This window comes from Thamnophis elegans, chromosome 5, assembly GCF_009769535.1.
Source record: "Thamnophis elegans isolate rThaEle1 chromosome 5, rThaEle1.pri, whole genome shotgun sequence".
NCBI lineage: Eukaryota > Metazoa > Chordata > Lepidosauria > Squamata > Colubridae > Thamnophis > Thamnophis elegans.
In genome coordinates this window covers 33,910,443-33,932,272 of record NC_045545.1, presented here as the reverse complement: position 1 = coordinate 33,932,272, position 21,830 = coordinate 33,910,443, and the positions used below count along the sequence as shown (strand labels likewise).

At 40.9% G+C, this 21,830-nt stretch overlaps 1 protein-coding gene across 3 annotated transcripts in view; it reads left to right on the top strand.

The window, feature by feature from the left end:
* The window catches only part of ZFYVE9 (zinc finger FYVE-type containing 9), a 94,985-nt gene that overhangs the window by 43,807 nt on the left and 29,348 nt on the right, over nucleotides 1-21,830 (top strand). For all 3 annotated transcript variants that reach the window (XM_032218694.1, XM_032218693.1, XM_032218695.1), the window contains exons 6-11: nucleotides 6,311-6,487; nucleotides 6,900-7,069; nucleotides 9,013-9,136; nucleotides 16,674-16,796; nucleotides 17,498-17,653; nucleotides 21,159-21,383. In XM_032218694.1, coding sequence (XP_032074585.1) covers nucleotides 6,311-6,487; nucleotides 6,900-7,069; nucleotides 9,013-9,136; nucleotides 16,674-16,796; nucleotides 17,498-17,653; nucleotides 21,159-21,383 — 975 coding nt within the window. The remainder of the gene's footprint in view (nucleotides 1-6,310; nucleotides 6,488-6,899; nucleotides 7,070-9,012; nucleotides 9,137-16,673; nucleotides 16,797-17,497; nucleotides 17,654-21,158; nucleotides 21,384-21,830) is intronic.

The following is a 21,830-nucleotide window of genomic DNA, read 5'->3' as shown; positions in this document are numbered from 1 at the left end:
TCCTGGCACAAAACTGCAGTCACTGCTCCCCCCCCTAAGGGGGAGATTAAAGAATTTTTTCTGAAGGAATTGGCCTTTTAAAAATCAGGCAGTTACGATAGAAACAAAATTCAAAGAAGAGATATTTGTTGCTCATAAGGAGCTGTCTGATAAACTTGAGACCCGGGTTCAGAACATCAGAGATGATATGCTGGGGGTTGTTAGTTTATTGACAGAACATGTTTCCGGAATTGAAGACAGACTAGAAGATCTTAATGATGCCAATATTAATTTGGTATCAAAAATAGATGTGGTGCAACAAAAAGTCAAAAATGCTGAAAAAGAAATTATTATGATACAGTATAGACAAATGGAACTTGCACTAAGAGTAAGGGGTTTGCGTGAAAACAATCAGGAAAACTTGAAACAGATTCTCTCAGAAGCTTTCGATAGCCTGATGGGAAGGCCAGGGGGTAACTTTGATTGGCAAATTGATAAGGTTTACTGCGCTAATTCTTGGCTGGCAAAGCAGAAGCAGCTTCCTTGGGACATTGTGATCTACTTTACTACAAGAGACATGAGGAATATGATATTGCAAGAGTCCTATAAAACCAAGCTTCAAATTGGGGGTCAGGAGCTGACTGTTCTGAAAGAGATACCATCTCAAATATTAAGATCCAGGAAAGACTATGCCTTTTTAGTTGAAGAACTTAAAAATCGTCAGTTACAGTTCAGATGGGATGCACCATTTGGCCTAGCACTCATTTTCGAGGGGCAAAAATATTGTCTTAATTCTGTATGGAAAGCTCGAGATTTTTACCATAATATTTTGAAGGCTGGACATCCCGCACCATCTGGACTTAGAGAAAGAGAACAAGAAGGTTAAGATAGACAGCAAACTACACAATTATCAACAAGGATGGATCATCTTTCTCTCTCAGAAGTACAAGGAGCCATGGAACAAAGGCCAAACCGTGTGATTACTAGACGAATGGATCAACAATTAAAAAAACAACAGTCCCAACAAACACCTGCCACTGGCCAAGACGCTACAGTTACCAGCTTAGAAGCAGTGGGAGGAGCCAGGCCAAAGGTTAAACTCCAGGATGTCCAGATGGCTCTAAAAACGCTTCAGGAAACCAAAGATGACAACTAAGCTTCTAACATAGAACGTCAACGGATTGAACTCTCCACAGAAAAGAAAGAAAATATTTCACTATCTTAAACAATTCAAGAATGATATAATTTGCTTGCAAGAAACTCATATTAGATCAACTGATCAAAAATATTTGATTAATACAAGATTTGGACAACACTTCATAGCTTCTGCTACAGAGAAAAAAAATGGTATAGTTATATACTTAAGAAAAGACATGAAAGCTGAATTAATCGAAGCAGATCCCCACGGAAGATATATTGCAATAGACCTGGTATTAGAAGGGAAAAGGACATTGCTACTGGGAATATATGCTCCCAATCAACAACAAGATGGATTTTATAGAAAACTTCATGCCAAATTAGTACAGTGGGATTATAGGTCTTGCATACTACTGGGTGACTGGAACGGTGTTATGGACACTAAGAAAGATAAGAAGGTTTCTCGTCCGAATATTCAAATGCAAGCAAAACTACCTAAGTCCTTTTTCGATATGATGGATGACTTCGAACTGAGAGATATTTGGCGAGAAAGAAATGCAGAAGAATATGACTTTACCTTTTTCTCTGATAGACATCAATCCTTTTCTAGGATCGATTTTATATTAATTACTAATGACTTGCTTTCCAGGGTGAAGAAGACAAAGATTTCTGCCAGAGTCTTATCAGATCATAATCCAGTTTGGATGGAGTTGGGAGGGGTGACACAAGCAAGAAGGTCTTGTTGATAGAATGAAAATTTATTCAGATATGAGAAATACATTAATGAATGTAAAAAAATGTTAACAGAATACTTTGTTTTTAACATGAATAAGGGCACATCTATGGAAATGGTATGGGATGCAAGTAAAGCGTATATGAGAGGAGCTTTGATAAATCTAAATAGATTACATAGACATAAACAAGGGGTAAAACGAACAGAACTGGAAGATGAAATTAGGAAGAAAGAGCGAGTGTTAACTTTAAAACCAGGAGATATAAAGATCAAAGAAGCAATTACCATATTAAAAGACCAATTTAATATGCTGATCTCAGACCAGGTAGCCACTAGTCTGTTATATGCAAAACATAATACTTTTTGTAATGCAAATAAATCTGGTAGATGGTTAGTATATCAGATTAGGAAAAAACAAAAAATCTCCTAACATAGCTAAATTGCTCTATAGAGGGAAGGAAGTGTTCCAACAGGGGGAGATTCAAAAGGTCTTCTGGGAATTTTTTACAGAGCTGTACAAGGGTGACAAAATTAATGGTCTAGACATAGAGAGATACTTGGACAAAGAAAAAATACCCATAGTTAAAGAAGAGCAGAGGCAAAGACTGAATCAACCAATAACTTCAGGGGAAATTTTATAGGTAATTAAGCAGTTAAAGGCAGGGAAGGCACCTGGTACAGATGGCTTGACAGCGGCTTACTATAAAAATCTACAATTAGAAATGGTAGAACCTCTTAAGGAATTATTTAATAAGATTCAAGCTTGAGCATCCATTTCTCAGCATCCAAAAATATGAATGCGGCAATATCTTGGAAGACAGCTTTTATATCCCTGATACCCAAAGAAGACCAAGATATTACTCAACCAAAAAACTATAGACCTATCTCATTACTTAATGTAGATTATAAAATCTTTACTAAAATACTAGCAAATAGGTTAATGTTGGTTATTCAACAATTGATTCACAATGACCAAACAGGTTTTATTCAAGGGAGACAAATGAGAAGTAACGTAAGATTAATTGTTAATGCACTAGAATACTTGGGAAAGAATAACCAAATTCCTGCCGCATTCATATTTTTGGATGCTGAGAAAGCTTTGATCAAGTTAATTGGCAATTCCTGTTGAAAACACTGCAAAAATGCAAATAGGAGAACGTTTCTTACAATCAATTAAAGCAATATATCAACAGCAAACGGATCAAATTATAGTTAATGGAAGTTTAACAGACTCTTTTCAAATTGAAAAAGGTACAAGACAGGGTTGTCCCTTGTCTCCATTACTGTTTATTATAACTTTGGAAATACTGTTGAACAAAATACGGGGCTTGGAGGGTTTAAAGGGAATTAAGATTAGGCAGCAAGAATATAGAGTGCGTGCTTTTGCGGATGACTTGGTTATAATATTAAATCAACCGCAGGAATCTAGTATGATCTTAATGAATACGATTAACCAATACAGCCAAGTGTCAGGTTTTAAAATAAATTTAGGGAAAACAAAAATACTAGCTATAAATATGAATACTAAACAAAAGGAAGAACTAGGAGGAATGATAGGATGTGAAACAGTTAAGAAGATCAAATATTTAGGAGTTAATATTTCAACCTCAAATGGGAAATTATATAAGTATAATTATGAACCACTTTGGCATAGTATACAGACAGAGATGAAAATGGGACAAGTTACAGTTATCTCTGCTGGGAAGAATAGCAGCAGTGAAAATGAATATCTTACCTAAATTTTTATTTCTTTTCCAAATGCTACCTATACTTAAAAAAGATGTGAACCTGCTAGAATGGCAGAAGGGGATTAATAAATTTGTATGAGCAGGAAAGAAGCCGAGAGTAAAGCTAAAAATAATGCAAGATGTGCGTGAGAGGGGAGGTTTGAAATTACCCAACCTAAAATTATATTATGATGCAGTAGCATTATCTGTAATTAGTGACTGGATTGATTTAACTAATGATAGGATACTTAATATTGAGGGGTATGATCTGGTATACGGTTGGCATGCTTACCTGTTATACAACAAAAAAGTGGACAAAAATTTTAAAAGTCATATTTTAAGGAATGCTTTACTGCGGGTTTGGAAAAAATATCAATATAAATTAAATGATAAGATACCCATGTGGGCAATTCCTAGACATGCAATAGAAAATATGAACATAGCACAAAAACAGGATATAATTACTTACAGACAGCTTTTTACCCTAGAAAGGGGTGTATTACAACTAAAATCCTTAGATGTATTAAAAGAGGAAAAGGTAATTCAAACATGGTTCCAGTATGGACAGCTACAGGCCAGGTGGAAAACAGATCAAAAAATTGGTTTCATGCACGTCGAGGATAATTTATTTAAACAAATAAGAGATCAAAGCTTAATGCATATAAAGAGAATATACAATGTATTAGTACAGATGGATTCCGAAACAGAACTAGTTAAAGACTGTATGATAAAGTGGGCTCAAAATATTGAAGAACCAATAATGTTGGATACATGGGAAAGAATTTGGGTAAGAAATGTAAAATTTACACAAGCCCAAAACCTGAGAGAAAATTTTTATAAGATGTTTTATAGATGGCATTTGGATCCTAAAAAGCTGGCTTCTATGTATCCGAATCTACAACCCAAATGCTGGAGATGTGGTTCTCTCGATGCTACATATTTTCATATATGGTGGACTTGCCAAAAGGTTAAGGCATTTTGGATAAAAATATGGTGGATTATGCAAAATGTTCTTTAAAAAAGGATAAAGTTTACTCCTCAGTTATTTTTGTTATGGATAATTACTTACTGTACAGCTGTAGAGATTAATTTGATTTTGCACTTAATAACTGCAGCAAGATTGTTGGTGGCGCAACACTGGAAGAAGGAAGACTTGCCTACAGTTCACGAATGGACATTGAAAGTCACAAATTTAGCTGAGATGGCTAAAACATCTGCATATCTTAGGGACCACTCAAACGAGAGATATAAACATGACTGGAAAAAATGGATTGATTATATACAAAATAAATACGGGACTAAGAAATTCCAGATAGCTTATGATTAAGATCAGGAATGATTTAAATTGTTTAAAGTTAGCTTAGCAAGGAGGAGCTAAGTTCAATGTAAAGATGTTATCAATTTCACCTATCCTCCGCGAGCTGCACTGGCTACCCATTAGTCTCCGAATCCGCTTCAAGGTGCTGGTCGCTACCTATAAAGCCCTTCATGGCATCGGACCTGGGTACCTGAGAGACCGCCTCCTGCCGATTACCTCTCTCAGACCAATTAGATTGCACAGGTTAGGTCTCCTCCGGATTCCATCCGCCAGCCAATGCCGGCTGGCGACCCCCTGGGGGAGAGCCTTCTCTGTTGCAGCTCCAGCCCTCTGGAACGAGCTCCCTGTCGAGATCCGGATCCTTGCTACCCTCCCGGCCTTCTGCAAAGCCACTAAGCTCTGGCTGTTCCAGCAGGCCGGGGGGTCCGAGAAACATCTACCTCCACGGAAATTGTGAATGTTGGCTTGTTTTTAATATGTTGTCTTTGTCTTGTTTTCCCCTTTCTCTTGTCTTTTGTGAGCCGCCCGGAGTTCTCTGGGAGTGGGCGGCATACAAGACAAATCAATTCAAATCAAATCAAATTTTTTATTCTTTTTTCAATATATTTTAGACTGTTTTTTGTTAAAAATCTATACCGTGTACGGGTTCTGGGAAGTCGGGAGGGAAGGCTGGGAGGAGTTGGGGGGAGGGTGGGGGGGAGGGACATATATCAGGTTTGACGAGACGTGTTAGATTTTAATGTAATTTGACTCCACATGTATACTGTCTTCTCTTATATTTTCATTACTATTAGTATCATTATTTTTTCTTTAAAACTAGGATATGTTAAGCATATTGATATGAAGCGGAAATACACCAATGAGAGGAGGAGTGGGAAACAGAAGGGAGAAGAAAGATGGAAAGAGAGGGATAGGAGAGAGGGTAAGGGGGGAAGATGAGGAGGATGAGGATAAGGAGGAGTGGAATGTAGAGAGATGAGAAGGAGAAAGGAAGGGGAAGTAGGGTAGGAAAGGATGATGGAAGGAAGATAGGAAGTTGGAGAGAGGTAGTAGAAAGAGGTGTATGGAGAGCAGAAGAGCTATAATGGGTTTTTATTTTTCTGGGCATTGTTGAAAAGAGGAACTGATGTAATTATCTTTTAATACTATATGATACTGGCTATGTATAGTATACATGTGATTGTATGTTATGAAAATGGAAATAAAATTTAAAAAAAAAATTCAAAAAAAAACCCTTAAACACTTCCTTGCTTTGTTTGCCTTAACTTTAGTTCCTATGGCTAATGAGTTCATTGTTTGTTAGGCTAACATACCTCTGTATTTTTAATAAAAGGAAAACAATTACCTGTTAAATTTCATCAATAATTATTATTACATGATAACAGTTACCTTTTTTGTATTTTTATCTTTTCTTAGCTCAAAGCCTGGAGAATTTGCTGAGTGCCCCTAGTCCAAGCCCCAATCCTAACAATCCTGCTGAATACTGTTCTACCATTCCTCCCTTGCAGCAAGTCCAGGCTTCTGGAGTGCTGAATTCTCCACCACCTACTGTTATGGTCCCAGTGGGAGTCTTAAAGCATCCAGGTACTGAAGGTACGGATCCTTGACAATGTAAGCCTCCCTGGTCAGTCCTGTTATTAATTTTAATCACCTCATAAAATTTAGCTTAGGCCAAAAATATCTGATTTCAAGCTAACCTTGGATTATGAGTTTTCTCAGCAAATAATTATGCCTCTTCTTTAAACCATGAAATCTAGGTGACAAATGATCTCATGGAGTTGTATAAGTCATCTTACATATGTATGATAATGAAAATATATCTGCAAAACCTGCCTGGGATGCAATTCAAACTTGTGATGTTTGATTAATTGTGGTCTTGGAACCCTTACAAGTATTGTTCAGATTGTATTAGAAAATATATTTCTGTATCACTGTTTTGCACTTAGCTTCATTTTTCCTTGTGCATGTATTTCTTTCATAAAGATAATCTCATCTTTCTCTATAGTGAGTCAGCCTAGAGAACAAAGACGTGTTTGGTTTGCTGATGGTATCTTACCTAATGGTGAAGTTGCTGATGCAGCCAAATTAACAGTGTCTGGAACAAGTTCCACTGGAGCGCTTGCAGTATCACATGATCCAAGCAAGCCCATAAGCAACAACACTTTGCCGGAAGAGGTGAATGACTGCCCTTCTTTATTATATATTATATTATATTGTGCTAGTCAAATGGCATGGGAAAGAGAATGCATTAGATTTCCTTATATACAGCGTAGAGCCGACTTGATGTAGTGGTTAAAGCACTAGACTAGAAACAGGCTGTGTCTTCTAAACTGGAAAGCACCCCTCTCCCCCTAAAATCCCCATCCCCAAAAACATGGTTAATAGTATGTAGTTTGAGCACACCTGAGCAGTGGGGGAGATGACAACAACAATAAAAATAGTAATAATAAAAAAGGCTGCATGACTCTCGGTAACTCTGGATGGCTTATAACAAATCAATAAATGATAATACTAAGAGAAGATGGCAAGCGTGATGGAGTGCCTCACCAAAAGCCTGAGTGAACAGCTATGTCTTCGTGGCTATTTTAAACAATAGAAGGTAAAGGCTATCTGGATCTTTGGGTAAGAGCAGACCCTATTGCAGAGAAGTTGCACTTCCATTATCTTCATAAATGACATTGTTTAATTGAAGGAACCTGGAGTCTGCCAACTCTGCATGATCAAATCTGCTGGGTAGATGTTATGGGAGACAGGTAATTCCTCAAATAGCCAGGCCTTATGCCATGTGGGAGTAATAACTGGCACCTTAAATTGCAACCAGAAGCAAACGAACAATTGGTGCAGCTTGCAAAACAGAGGTGTTACATGGACATACAGAGGCATGTCCATTATTGTTTTGTGCCACTGTATTCTAGAACTGTTGACATTTTGGGGTGGTCTTCAAGGTAGCCCCATGTAAAGCGCATTGAGTTGTCAAACCCTGAGCTGACTAGAGCATGAGTGATCCTTGATCTAGGAAACAGGACAGCTGGTACACCAGATGGAGTTGTACAAAGGTTTTCTTTGCTACTGCTGACACCTACTTGTGAAGCAGGAGTTGCGAGTCCCAGAAGTCCCCCAGATTGCATATCATCCTTGAAGGAGAAGTGCTACTTCATCCATGTGAAGGATGGAATATCCCAGATCTGGCTGGCCAATTCAGATACAGTCATTCAATCTTGGTAGAATTGAAACAGATGGGAATGAGAAATTAAAGAAAATGACTTCCATTCTTTCAGTTTAACATTCATGGGAACTCTAACTCATGTTTTGTATATATTGTAGAAATAAATTGTTTTTGTCTCCAATTATAAGGAAGATGATTCTATCATAGATATATATGAACACTAGTTGTTTTGATTCTCTTACATAAGATCTTACTGCAGTTTCTGTACCTTTTGTTTGTAAAGTGAAGATTAGGTTAAGTTTTACTTAATTTAAATTATTTGATATAGACATCACCAAATTCCAATTGACTCTGGGCAACATGCACTAAAACCAACAGAATAAAAACAGAATACTGTAATTATAAAAATATACAACAAAAAATTATGGTGGATCTGATTAGCTATGCTGTATCCACACACAGAGGCCCAAAGAATCCTTATCCAAGTTCTGGGGAAAAAAGCATTTCAGAATGCTAGCAAGGTGGGAGTTACATAGATATCAGGTTGAATCTTGCTCCAGAGGGCAAGCAAGATGACAAAGAAGGTATGTATCTGGGCCCTCGATAGATGACATTGTTTAATTAAAGGGACTTGAAGGGTTCCAACTTTCTTGGCTTGAACAGACCAGGCTGATACCATGGAAGATAGATGATCCCTCAAGTAACCAGGCCTCTGACATGCAAGATTTTATAGGTTATGACCAAAACCTTGATTTCACCTGGAAGTATGCAGGTAACCAGCCTAACTTGTTGGAGCTATCACATGGGCATATTAAGGCATGCTCATCTCTGCCTGCACTTTGCATTCTGGACCAGTTCTGAGTGGTCTTCAAGGGAAGGTCCAGTCATAATGTGAGGTGATTAGGGCTTGACTAAATATACATCAAACAATGTTTTTTGTTAAATCTTGTAGACTGAAAACACACTTGCATTTTCAAGAAATATAACTCAGGTTGGAAGTCCAGTTGGCAGTGCAATGAATCTTATTCCAAAAGACGGGCTTCCTCCAATTCTCATCTCTACTGGGGTAAAAGGAGGTGAGTGATGAATGCTAGCGTATAAATGAAAAATGCAATATTATATAGGATGCAACTTTCTATAATACAGAACTTTCTTCAAGCACAGATTGTCTTTTAATTAGTGGTGGATAAGGGTATGCCTAATGTGGTGTTGATATTTGTTTTACACAAGTGGGAGTTATGTGGTAGCACTATATTGGTTAGTGTACTAGAAATCAATAGAGAATATGGAATGTTAATCATTGAGTATAAAAATTAAGTATATTAAGTATAAAAAATTAATTACAAGAAAAGATATCTTTGTTAATCAGCATAGTACCAATTTCTGTGATAACTTACAATTGTTTAAATTATTCTAGTACTCACACGTACTGTTTTCATAGCTCTTGAGGTTTCGCTCATCTTAGTTTTTCAGATCCAGACATTTTAGAAATGTCATCTATTTATGTTTCCCACGTCAATGTTGTAGGATAATTTTAAATAAAAACTAAGAATGCATTAATTAAACAGTTAAAAGTAAATATTTAAAACCCAAAGGATATATGCATGCATATTTAAAGTCATCATAGTTGATACTTCATAACTCCCAGATGGGAGTATATTCTCATAGAGAAGGCTCCCTTCTCCAGTGCACTGCTTGGAGAGTCCAAGTGTGGGTTAACACAGCCTATCTGCCCTTGGACTGAGTAATGATTTTCTTGACCACGCCTCCCTTTGCCTCTCCATGTTCAGTTTAAAAACTCAGTCCGCCCGTAGGGACTGTTTTGGGAGTGCTCCAGTCCAAGGGTAGATAGACTGGTGTTTCCTAATGTAAATTTGACCACTTAAAATTAGTTTTCCATTCATCTATACCTTCCAAGAATAAAGGACTGCAACTGGAGGCTTATTTTCTGCTGAGAGGTACCGGGCCGCTTTTCCCACTCCCGCTGACTGCAAGTGGAACGGAGCATGTGAGTCACCCGTCCAGCATCAGCTGGCAGGCGGAGGGAAAGGAGCGAGCAGATTTCCTGCCGCGTACCGCTTCATATCACCAAATTCTCAGTTTACGAAACGTTCCTGGCTGCCTGTGGAGATCTTGTTTCTTCTGCCCGGCAACAGCGGTGGCCATCTTGGGTGTTTTCACGTGCTTTCTCCTCATTGGCTAGCAAATTGGCGTGTGGCAGCTGTGCGCACAGCAGGCACCATTTTGTGAGGTCCTTCTCGCCACGTGGGCTCATTTCGACTTGCGAGGTATCGTGGGTAGCAGCAGTCGGCGATCAGCATAAACGGAGCCAGGAGAAGAGCAGATTGTCCAACGTTGCCTCTCAGCCGCAGACGACCGCGGGGAAGGGTGGTCTTAGTCCATGGTGCCGGCTAGGCCTGCCTTTTCCTCTCCTCAAGGCCTGTGGACTCGGATTGCAGTGGGGAGGAGGATTCCGACCTCTCGGCGGCCCTTTTCTGCCTTGAAGTTCTGCAGACGCACTTAAGCCATCAGGCCAGCATCAGGTGCCCTAATACTGTGCACAACAGCATCGCTATTTCCTCAGTGTGAAACCAGTGGAGACTGTAACATCTCTTCCTCTTTCTCCTGTGTTTGAGGGCAGCATGGCTGACGACTGTGTGGGACCATGGGAGGAGCAGGCAGTGCACTCCAGCAAGCGCAGTAGGGCTGACCCTATTTCTATTGGGGGGAAAGGGGGTAAGGGTGCCCGCAGAAAACCCTCCCCGGGGCCCTCTGAACCCAGTGACAAGGCCAGGCAGGGCCCCCGCCACCACAAACAGGCGGAGGGTCCAGGCCCTCAGCCCCAAGAAGCCCGTCCGCCCTCAGAACAAGGCAGGGACTCCCCAGAAACCCCATCTGTCAGGGGTGGGGGTGGAGACTCCCCTTCGATCAGGGACAGTGGATTCCAATCTCTGGGCGAGGTGTCTTCCAGGGAAGCATCCCCTGATGCATCCTGGGGATACCCAGATTCCCCCAGTTCGTCTCTTAGGGAAGAACTGGGGCCCTTTCAGGGCATGCTGCCCGCAGATGGGGGGAGTATTACTGGCAAATGTAAGCGGCCTAGCCTTCCCAGTAGGCACCGCTCCAGGGAGGACGGGCTCAGCTCTGTCAGCAGAGATGAGGGAGGTCATCTCCATCTCCCAGGGTATTGCTGAGGGCATAAAGATTAAGGGCTCTAGTAAGTCAAAACCTTCCAAATCTAAGCAGTCTAGCTCAACCTCCACCTCTAAGGACCCAGCCTCCCCGGCTACCTCTGCTTCCTCGGAGGAGTCCACCTCAGAGGAGGAGGAGGCCGAGGGTTTCGTCCTCTCAGAGGATGAGGACCTCCACCCACCCGACAAGCCGGCCTTCACTGGCCTTTTCAAGCCAACATTGTTTGTCTATTCTTCACAAGGCCAAAGTGGCCACTGAATTGGGCTCTAATCCCAAGCCAGACTCCGCTCAGGCCTCCTCTTCTAAGGATGATAAACAGGGTCTGTTTAAGGAACCTCCTTCCACCCAGGAGTTCATTCCAGTCCCTGACCTTTTTCTGGACGTAGTCCAACGACAATGGGTCCAACCTGGTACCCTGACCAATCCCAGCAGGGGGGGAATAAATCTCTTTATTCAGTGGAGGACAAAATGGAGGAGGTTCTGAAGTTGCCTGAGGTGGAGGCTCCTGTAATGTCTTTGACCTCAAATTCTAACTTGCCTGCAGATCTTCTTGAAGGTCTTAAGGCCGAGGATAAAAGATCGGAGAAGGCTTGCCACAAAACACACATGGCAGCTGCCTGGGCCATTAAGGCATCCACCTCGGCATCCTTTTTCACCAGAGCCTCTCTGCTCTGGCTGAGAAAGTTACGATCCAATCCACCTACCAGAAAGTCTAGGTGGTGCCATGATCTCACCAAAATCATCATGGTGATTGAGTATTCAGCGGATGCTTCGCTCAATGCAGTGAAGTTTGCTTCCAGGGCCCTAGCTTCCAATGTGTCATCTCGACGCCTCCTGTGACTCCGCCACTGGCAGGCTGATATGAAGGCAAAGTGGAAACTAGCTTCTGCCCCCTTCAAGGGAGGACATTTGTTCGGGGAAGCCCTGGATAAATTCGTCATAGAGACAAAAGACAAGTGGAAAATTCTCCCGGCCACCCTTAAGAGGAATGAATGCAAGCAGTCCGGTTCCTTTCGTAGGCAAGCCTTTCGAAATCAGGACTCTGCCCAAGCATCTTCCTCTTATCAGAGAACCTTCCACCAGTTTTGTGGGGGCCACAACAGCAACAGCAATAACTCTCACCAGTTCCGCAGAGGGGAGTGACTACCAGGGGGTTCCTCCCATAGGAGGTCGGCTACAATTATACGCCAACAGGTGGGAGGAGATCACCTCAGACAAATGGGTCCTCACCACGATCAGGAGGGGCCTAGATCTAGAATTTCTGTCCTTTCCCGAGAGAAAGTTCATCCGTTGTCCTACCCCCAGAAATCCGATGAAGCAGGAGCTCATGCAGGTGGAGATTCTCCATCTTCTCCAGATAGAAGCCATAGAGCCCGTCCCAAGAGAACAGGAAAGGCAGGGCTTCTACTCCATCCTCTTCCTAGTTCCGAAGAGTTCAGGGGGGTTGAGGGCCATCTTGGATCTCAAAAGCCTCAATCAGCATCTGGCTTACAAGAGGTTCAAGATGCAATCCCTCCACTCCATTCTGGATTGCGTGAGGGAGGGGGATCTGTTGACTTCCATATATTTAAAGGAAGTCAACCTCCATGTCCCCATCCATGTTGCCCACAGGAGGTTCCTGAGGTTCTGTTCTGAGGGGAAGCACTACCAATACAAGGCTCTCCCCTTCGGTCTCTCATCAGCGCCCAGAACCTTTACCAAGATCCTGGCGGTGGTGGCGGCCCACCTCCAGACCTGGCCCATGTGTCTGTAATGCTATTTGGACGATATAATTATTCATTCTGTTACACCAGAGCAGGCTCGAAGGGATGTCCAATTGATGGTCCAGACGCTGCAGCAACAGGGCTTCTCGGTCAATCTGGAGAAGAGCCAGTTTCAACCATCCACATGCATTCAACATCTGGGCGCCATCATCGACTCAATCGCCTGCCTTGTGTTCCTGTCTCCAGATCGCCTGACCAATCTGAGGAACAAGGTGAAATGTTGTCGTCAGTCCAGGTCGGTGCCAATCGTCGAACTTTCCCAGTTCCTGGGGCTGATGATTTCTTGTCTGAAAATCATCCCTGGGCCCGTCTCCATACAATGGTTTCTCCTGCCCATTCAGAGAGCGAAAACCAGCAACTCCCACAGACGAGTGCATCACTGAAGGTGACCCGATCGCTGGCTTGGTGGAGGTCCAAGGCGATTGTGAAGGGCTGCCTGTTCAGGGAACCAGAAAGAGTTGTGGTCACCACAGACGCCAGTCTTCTGGGGTGGGGCGCCCACTGCCAGAGTCAACTTGCCCAGGGTCAATGGTCTGAGAGGGAGGCCGCTCACAGCATCAACTGGCTAGAGCTGAGGGCGGCACAACTCGCTCTGCGACACTTCTCTCACCTAATCGAGGGAAGACATGTACTGTTACTGACAGACAATGTGGCCACAAAGGCCCACATAAACAGGCAGGGCGGCACACATTCCAAAGGACTAATGAGGGAGACAGAGGCCCTGGGCAGGTGGGCGGAGCGACATCTGGCTTCTCTCAGAGCAGATCACATCTCCGGGACCAGCAATTGAGAGGCAGACTGGCTGAGCTGTCAGCGCATCGATCATTCAGAGTGGTGTCTACACACGGATCTGTTCCAGCAGATCGTGAGGAGATTCGGCAAACCGCAGGTAGACCTCTTTGCCACACATTCCAACGCACAACTGCCACGATTCTTCACCCGCTACCATTCACCGTTGGTGGAGGGGACGAATGCACTGAGGTGCAGGTGGCCCCGGGGACTCTTATACTCATTCCCTCCTCTTCCCCTCATCCCTCAGGTAGTAACAAAGATCCTGAGAGAGCGGGCAGAAGTTATTCTGGTGGCACCGATCTGGCCCAGGAGGTCCTGGTACGCAGACGTTGTCAGTCTCTCCATTCAGAGACCGTGGATAATTCCTCAGGATCAAATCTCCCTCAGCCAGGGGGCCATCAATCATCCAGACCCTCAGTGGCTGCAACTAGCCATCTGGAACTTGAGGGGGACCTCCTGAGGAAACAAAACATCTCTGACAAGGTCATTCGAACTATCCAGGCGTCCAGGAGACCCTTCACGACCAGAATATACGATGCGACCTGGGCCGCTTTCTCCTCTTGGTGCAAAGATAGAGGCATTGTAGATTTCTCCGCTTCCGCCCCTTAGACTTTGGATTTCTTGCAGGAGGGGCTGGACAAGGGACTGGCACCTAGCATGCTCAGGTGTCAGGTGGCTGCTTTATCCACCATCCTGGCCAGGAGTTCTTCTTGTTCTCTGAGTCAACACACGCAAATCAAAAGTTTTCTGAAGAGTGCAGCGAACATCAGTCCAGCTACGATTCATCGTTACTCGTCCTGGAACCTTCCCTTTGTCTTGAAGGCTCTGACGCCCCCCCCATTCGAGCCACTTTGTACGACGAGCTTGCACCATCTGACTATCAAGATGGCGTTTCTGGTGGCTATTACATCCGGCCGCAGGGTCTACCAGCTGGCGGCTCTCTCTGTCAGGGAGGATCTGTGTGTGGTCCATCCCAACGGTTATATTAAGACTTGACCCTTCATTTATTCCTAAAATCAATTCTACCTTCCATAGGTCTCAAGAAGTTATATTGTCTAACTTTTGTCCTAGACCTTCTAATCCTAGGGAGCGTGAATGGCATAAGTTGGACGTGAGGCGTGCCATCTGCATTTATGTGAAGAGAACCAGACACCTTCGTCGTTCCGAAGCATTTTTCGTCTCGTTCCTTCCTGGGTTGCTCGGCCACAAGGTGTCATCTCACACTGTGGGTCGTTGGCTGCGTGCTTGCATCAAACTGGTGTATGAGCATCAGGGCAAGCCTGTTCCGGGCAAGATCACCGTGCATTCTACCAGGAGCGCGGGCACCTCTGCAGCATGGGCGACCCAGGCTTCTATTCTGGACATTTGCAGGGCGACCACGTGGGCTTCACCCACCGCCTTCATAAAAAACTATAAAATAGACACCTTTGCCTCAGCCGAAGCCTCCTTCGGAAGAAGAATTTTGCAAAGAGTCGCTGAGACTCCGGAGGCTCCGGTCCTTTCCCCCCCTGGGACTCAATAGCTTGGGCATGTCCCACGCTTGGACTCTCCAAGCAGCGCACTGGAGAAAGACCGTTGGCTTACCTTACAGTGGTTAAATGCAGCACTGCAGGCTATTTCAGCTGACTGCAGTTCTGCAGTTCGGCTGTTCAAATCTCACCGGTTCAGGGTTGACTCAGCCTTCCATCCTTCCGAGCTGGGTAAAATGAGGACCCGGATTGTTGTTGGGGGCAATATGCTGACTCTGTAAACAGCTTAGAGAGGGCTAAAAGCCCTATGAAGCGATATATCAGTCTAACTGCTATTGCTATTGCTATTGCTATTGGTCTTAATCCGCCATTCAGCAAACAGCAAAAGTTGGAATTTTAAAAAGCAGAATAGTAAGATTATAGAATAGCCAAGAAAACAAAGTGATGGATCATTCAACACATCAACTCATAATTCTCACTTGAGGCCCAAATGACCAGTCTCATGTTATGCTACTTCTATCTAAATTCTATCCTAATACAAGGATCATCCAAGACAAAGCTTATTGCAATAATATAAATACAATGCTAATTCATAGTAGAAACTAGGCATTTTTATAAAAAGGGAAGTATTTATTGAAGAGGCATACTCCAAATCTCCACTAGTGCACACCCAAAAGGGTCATGTAAAGAACAGGAGAAAAAAAAAAGCTTACAAAAAGGAAGATTTCAATCAGGTGTTGGGAAGAAATTCCAAATGACCTTGTTCACCTGGCTAAACATTTGGTACAGATGCTTTAATTTGGATTCCTCACTCCCTACCCAGAGGATGGAGTTGAATTTGATAGCCTAAATTTATAGGTAGGTATAAGTTTATTTATAGGCCGCCCTTTTCCCTGAGGGGACTCAGGGCGGCTTACAACTTATGTGGGAGGGGATACATACAATGACGTATAGAACATACATAATTAAAAAATAGAGCAACATTCATCATTCGGGTGGGGACGGATTATAATCTTTAACCCCAGGCCTGACGGGATAGCCAGATCTTGAGGGCTGTGCGGAAGGTCTGAAGGGTGGTGAGGGTACGAATCTCCACGGGGAGATCGTTCCAAAGGGTCGGAGCTACTACTGAAAAGGCTCTCCTCCGCGTAGTTGCCAGTCGACACTGACTGGCAGATGGAACTCGGAGGAGGCCTAATCTGTGAGATCTTATAGGTCGCGAGGAGGTAATTGGCAGAAGGCGGTCTCTCAAGTACCCAGATCCACTACCATGAAGGGCTTTATGGGTGAATAGAAATTTCTATTTCTAATATTATTATTCTAACATAATAGATTTTCTTGTACACAAAACCTTGTACATTTTTCAGCAAATGATACATTATCTTTTTTTGTTTTAGATTATACTGTAGAAGAAAAACCATCTCACATATCAGTGATGCAACAGCTGGAAGATGGTGGCCCTGATCCTCTTGTATTTGTTTTAAATGCAAATTTATTGTCTATGGTTAAAATTGTAAATTGTAAGTCCCAATTATTTTGAGTAGATACAGTATATCAATCTATTAAGTACACTTATGCTCTGTTATATTTCTGCTAGCGAACAGTTATTCTTCATTAATGGTGGGCAGGTTCTTAGTAGGTACTGTTAGCCGAGTTCAGAAAAAGTTTGTAGGATTTTTGGGGGAGGAAGAAATTAGGGACACATTTAGAAATTTTAAGGGTCTGCTTATATTGGTAATATTGATTTCTTGACTCAGGAAAATGGCAATAATGTAATAGAGAAGAATCTCCATTTAATGTTCTGAATAATAATGAAATTGTTAAAATCTATTACTATTATCAAATGTGTAAATCTGTTTACATCTGATAAAATTTCATTTAATTTTTAACAGTTGCCGTAGAAGAAATGACATTAGGTTAGAATGCAATATTATGTGGCTCTTTGTAAGTTTTCTTTTAAAAATATTTTAATTAGAAAAATAACAGAAGAAAAAAGAATTAAATATATTTAGGTGTTATTAATTATTGTGTTGGTATTTTTTATTCTGTACTTTTATCACTTAAAGTCTTTACTAGGGCAATACATAAATATTGTAAGTAAATAAACTCCTGACCAGTGTTCCTGATCCTTATACATACCTCTTATGCTATAAAATATTTATTTTGATAAACAAATAGCATTCTATAGTGTGTGAATGCACTTAATACTTATTTTTTGCAGATGTGAACAGGAAATGCTGGTGCTTTACTACAAAGGGAATGCATGCAGTAGGCCAATCAGAAATAGTAATTCTTCTCCAATGTTTACCTGATGAAAAATGCTTACCCAAGGATATTTTTAACCACTTTGTGCAACTTTATCAAGATGCCTTGGCAGGTAAAACTAGCCATTTTAAAAAATATGATGATTGATGGCACCTTTTAAAAATGGTTAAATAGTCCTTTCGAGATTTTGAACCCATTTGGAATATTTGAGGAGATTGGGAGCATCCATCTTGAAATAATTGCCATAGGGTATGTCCATTTACAAACTAATGGAACCATTTTATTATATCATGAACAGTTTCTCCCATTCTTTACTACTATTATTTAATTGTTTACTACATGCAAGAAAGTAATGAAGAATTGGGACAACATAGCTACTTATATAGCTACTTTACAAGGTATTCAGTTAATAGCACAAATTTCTAAATAATATTAGCTCCCCTCTAAAATTGGTAGCACAAAGTACTGCTCATGGAAAGAAAAAAAGAAAGAAAGAAGGAAGGAAAAAGAAAGAAAGGAAAAGAAAAGGAAGAGAAGGAAAGAAAGAAAGACAGACAGACCTCCTGTGGATTAGCATTTGCATCTTGTATGCTTGCAGAAAACTCAAGAGTCATACATGCAAGTTGTTGTTTTTCTTGCTGAAAAAAGTAATTCCACCTGTGAAGGGAGCCTTACAGACAAATTTGAGAAACAGGATTTGGGGATGGAATAATTTGTAATAGCCAAATTTTACCTGGATAGGATTCAGTATTTTACATTTCTTTAGTTCACCCAAGTAAATTAATTCATGGATTATGTGTTGGATTGTAAAAAGTATTGCTTTGTGAGTGGATGAACTTCATGATTCATAACCTCCTATATACATTCATTTAGTAATGCACAAAGCATACTTAATATCTATTTTGACATTATAATATGCAAGAGAAAAGAAAGCATTAGATTAACCCAAAGTTTATCACAATCAGCTTATTATCTGGCACAAATGCAATAAATCTAATTATTTCCTCATAGTTTTTCATATATAGAAAATTTGCTTAGAATAGAAGTATTATCCATAATTATATATACTTTTCAATGGTTTAAAAGAAGGCAGGATTGGTAAAGGATTTTCATTATAACAAAGGGATTTTTTTTCAGCAGTAATTAGGCTACTTTGTGATAAAAGTATCTGTTAGATACTTTGTAATACTTTGTGTTAGAATATTATACCACATGTCTGTGCTACTTTATTCCTGTAAAGTTGTGATATTTTCTACAGCAACCCTAGCATTTCTCAATGTGTATAAAGGACCTCAAGTATCAAATTCTACGAGGCAGAAAGTTACTGATTCTTCCTCTTAAACTTTCCTGATGTTCCCACTGTAGAAGGACATACCCAATTATATCACATGGACTATTCTCAGAATAGGACTAGGCTACGACTAAGCTAGCCCACAGACTCTTCTGTGGTGAAGGACTTGTCCAAATGTGAATATTGAGTTAAGGTTCCTCTGTCATATTGAAACAATTCCAGGTTCCTTATTGGAATTTCTTAAGTTTCTGTTTGAGGCTCTAGTTTGGAAATAAGAAAAAACATTAAACAAATGCTTTCTTAATAGAAATGATTTGCATTATTTGCTTTTTTGAGCATATATACCTTGAGACAAATATGTAAAACTGTCAGTATAGCAACTCAGATATGGTATGCAGATATGTGTATTTTGTTGAATGACTTGCCAGTTGGGTTTAAGCTTATCGCTTTCCAAAATGTCATTCCAAAAGGAATGCAAGCAGCACCTTACTGGAATTAAGATGGGAAGTAAGAAATCATTTTATTTTTTTTAATAGTCAGGATTCCAAAATGTAATCAATTAAAAAAACATATTCAAAAAAAATTATCCTGGGTGATCGGATTGTTTGAACCTGATAAAATTTATGATGTATTATAGAATAGTGCCAGCTTGCATTCTGTTTTGATTGTCATTTGGCTACATTAAAGTTTAGTTCCTGCCTCGAAACCAGTGAACTCTAGTTGTTTTTTGAGAGGAGGGGGCATTATTTAAGAGTGGAGATGAGGAAGTCCATCTTGCTTCTTGTCTATTACTGGGCACTATAATGCAGGGATTTTATTCTGACAATATTTTACAAGGCTTTGGCTATAGAGTGAGTAGAAATAGATACAACACACTAGCACTTCCTAAATAGTCTGGAGGAATCACTTTAGATTTGTGACCAGCATACTTGTGGTATAACAAGCTTTCTTTTTCTCTCTGTTCTATCAAATCGCAGTAAGTTGTAACCAGAGTTGTATATCTTCTTTATGTAAACTTCTTTAAGAGTATTATGTAGACTCTTACCTCCCACAGACCCATTAGATCTCACAGGGTTGGCCTCCTCCGGGTGCCATCTACCAGCCAATGCCACCTGGCTATTACCCGGGGGAGGGCCTTCTCTGTGGCAGCTCCGGCCCTCTGGAACGAACTCCCCGCAGAGATTCGGACCCTCACCTCTCTCCAGGCCTTCCGAAAAGCCGTCAAAACCTGGCTTTGCCAGCAGGCCTGGGGGTGATGAGTTCCCTCCCCTCTCGACATGTATGGTTGTGCGACTGTTGTCTACTTTTATTATTTGTATTTTGTCTTTTTATGTTCCCCTTTTTCCCCCTTGAATTGTTCGCCGCCCTGAGTCCTCCCGGAGAAGGGCGGCATACAAATAATAAAATAAAATAAAATAAACTCTTAATGTCTACTGTAATGAGTTGATTGTCATTACTATTTTAAAACCAAGCTGGTTTGGTTTAGCCTAACCAGTCTAATTTGGAATCAAAAGCTACATTATTCCTGGTAGGCTATCAGGGTTGTAAGCAAGTCTGGGAATCCCAAAAGAAGCCAGTGGCCTTTATTCTTTGTTTTGACGTAAGGGATACATTACTTCAGTCAAAGTATACTTCAGTATGTGTAGAGCCGAGGTGGCGCTAGGGTGCAGTACTGCAGGCCACTTCAGCTGACTGTTATCTGCAGTTCAGCGGTTCAAATCTCACCGCTCAGGGTTGACTCAGCCTTCCATCCTTCCGAGATGGGTGAAATGAGGACCCAGACTGTGGGGGCGATATGCTGACTCTGTAAACCGCTTAGAGAGGGCTGAAAGCCCTATGAAGCGGCATATAAGTCTAACTGCTATTGCTATTGTTTTCCAGCTTATTAAGTGTCAGGCTAGACTTGTATGTTAATGGATTGTTAGAAATAATAATTAAGGGTGATAACTAAAGCAAGAGAGTGAGAAGTTTAATGAATTTATTCATAACTAAGCATATGTAATTCATATATTTTATTTTTATACTTTTCCTAAATATTAAGATGCTTAGATTCCAGTATCAGCTGTCAGTCTTCTAGATACACGAATAACCTTTTTGGAGTAATATTGTTTTGAAATACAAATGATATGTTAATTGTTGCAATGTTAAGTGAATAAAAGACCGATTTGCTTTTGCTTTAGTATGTTAATTAAAATTTAATATTAGTCTGTTTTAACATTAAATCATTTATTTTGTTCTTTGATTATTAGTAAAATAAGGATTATATGCAATTTTCTGTTTTGGTGGTATATGTACCGCTAAAGTAACCATACTTTTCATTTTGTAGGAAATGTTGTGAGCAACCTAGGACACTCATTTTTCAGTCAGAATTTCCTTAGTAGCAAGGAGCATGGTGGTTTCTTATATGTTACACCTGCGTATCAGTCACTGCAGGACTTGGTGCTTCCCATCCCACCATATTTATTTGGGATTCTTATCCAGAAATGGGAGACTCCCTGGGCTAAAGTCTTTCCAATTCGACTCATGCTAAGACTCGGAGCTGAATATAGATGTAAGTCCTATTTTCAAAAAATTAGAAATATTTCTTATACTACTTTGGAAAAACCTATGGAATGACACACAGAAGAATTTGAATCTTGTTTGTGTGGTAACACTTTTGGGTAATAACATTTTGATTTTTTATTTTGGCTCTATTCTATGAAAGTAGTTTCTTTTGTTCACATAAAGGGAACCGGGTATAGTTCCAACATTAAATTAAGCTATAATACAACGTGCTTGCATAATATGTTCTGTGAACTAAGCCACATTGTTTGTACAGTGTGATTTTATGACTTAGCTTGATGTGTGAATCCAGCAAATGATACCTTATTCAGCAAAACTGACTAGGGCAAATTGCAAGTTAATCATTAGATCAACATATTATGTGGACATAGGTTTTGTTTTTTCTTGACTTGAATCTAATAACTTTAATTTTTCTTTCATTAAAAATCTTTTTAAG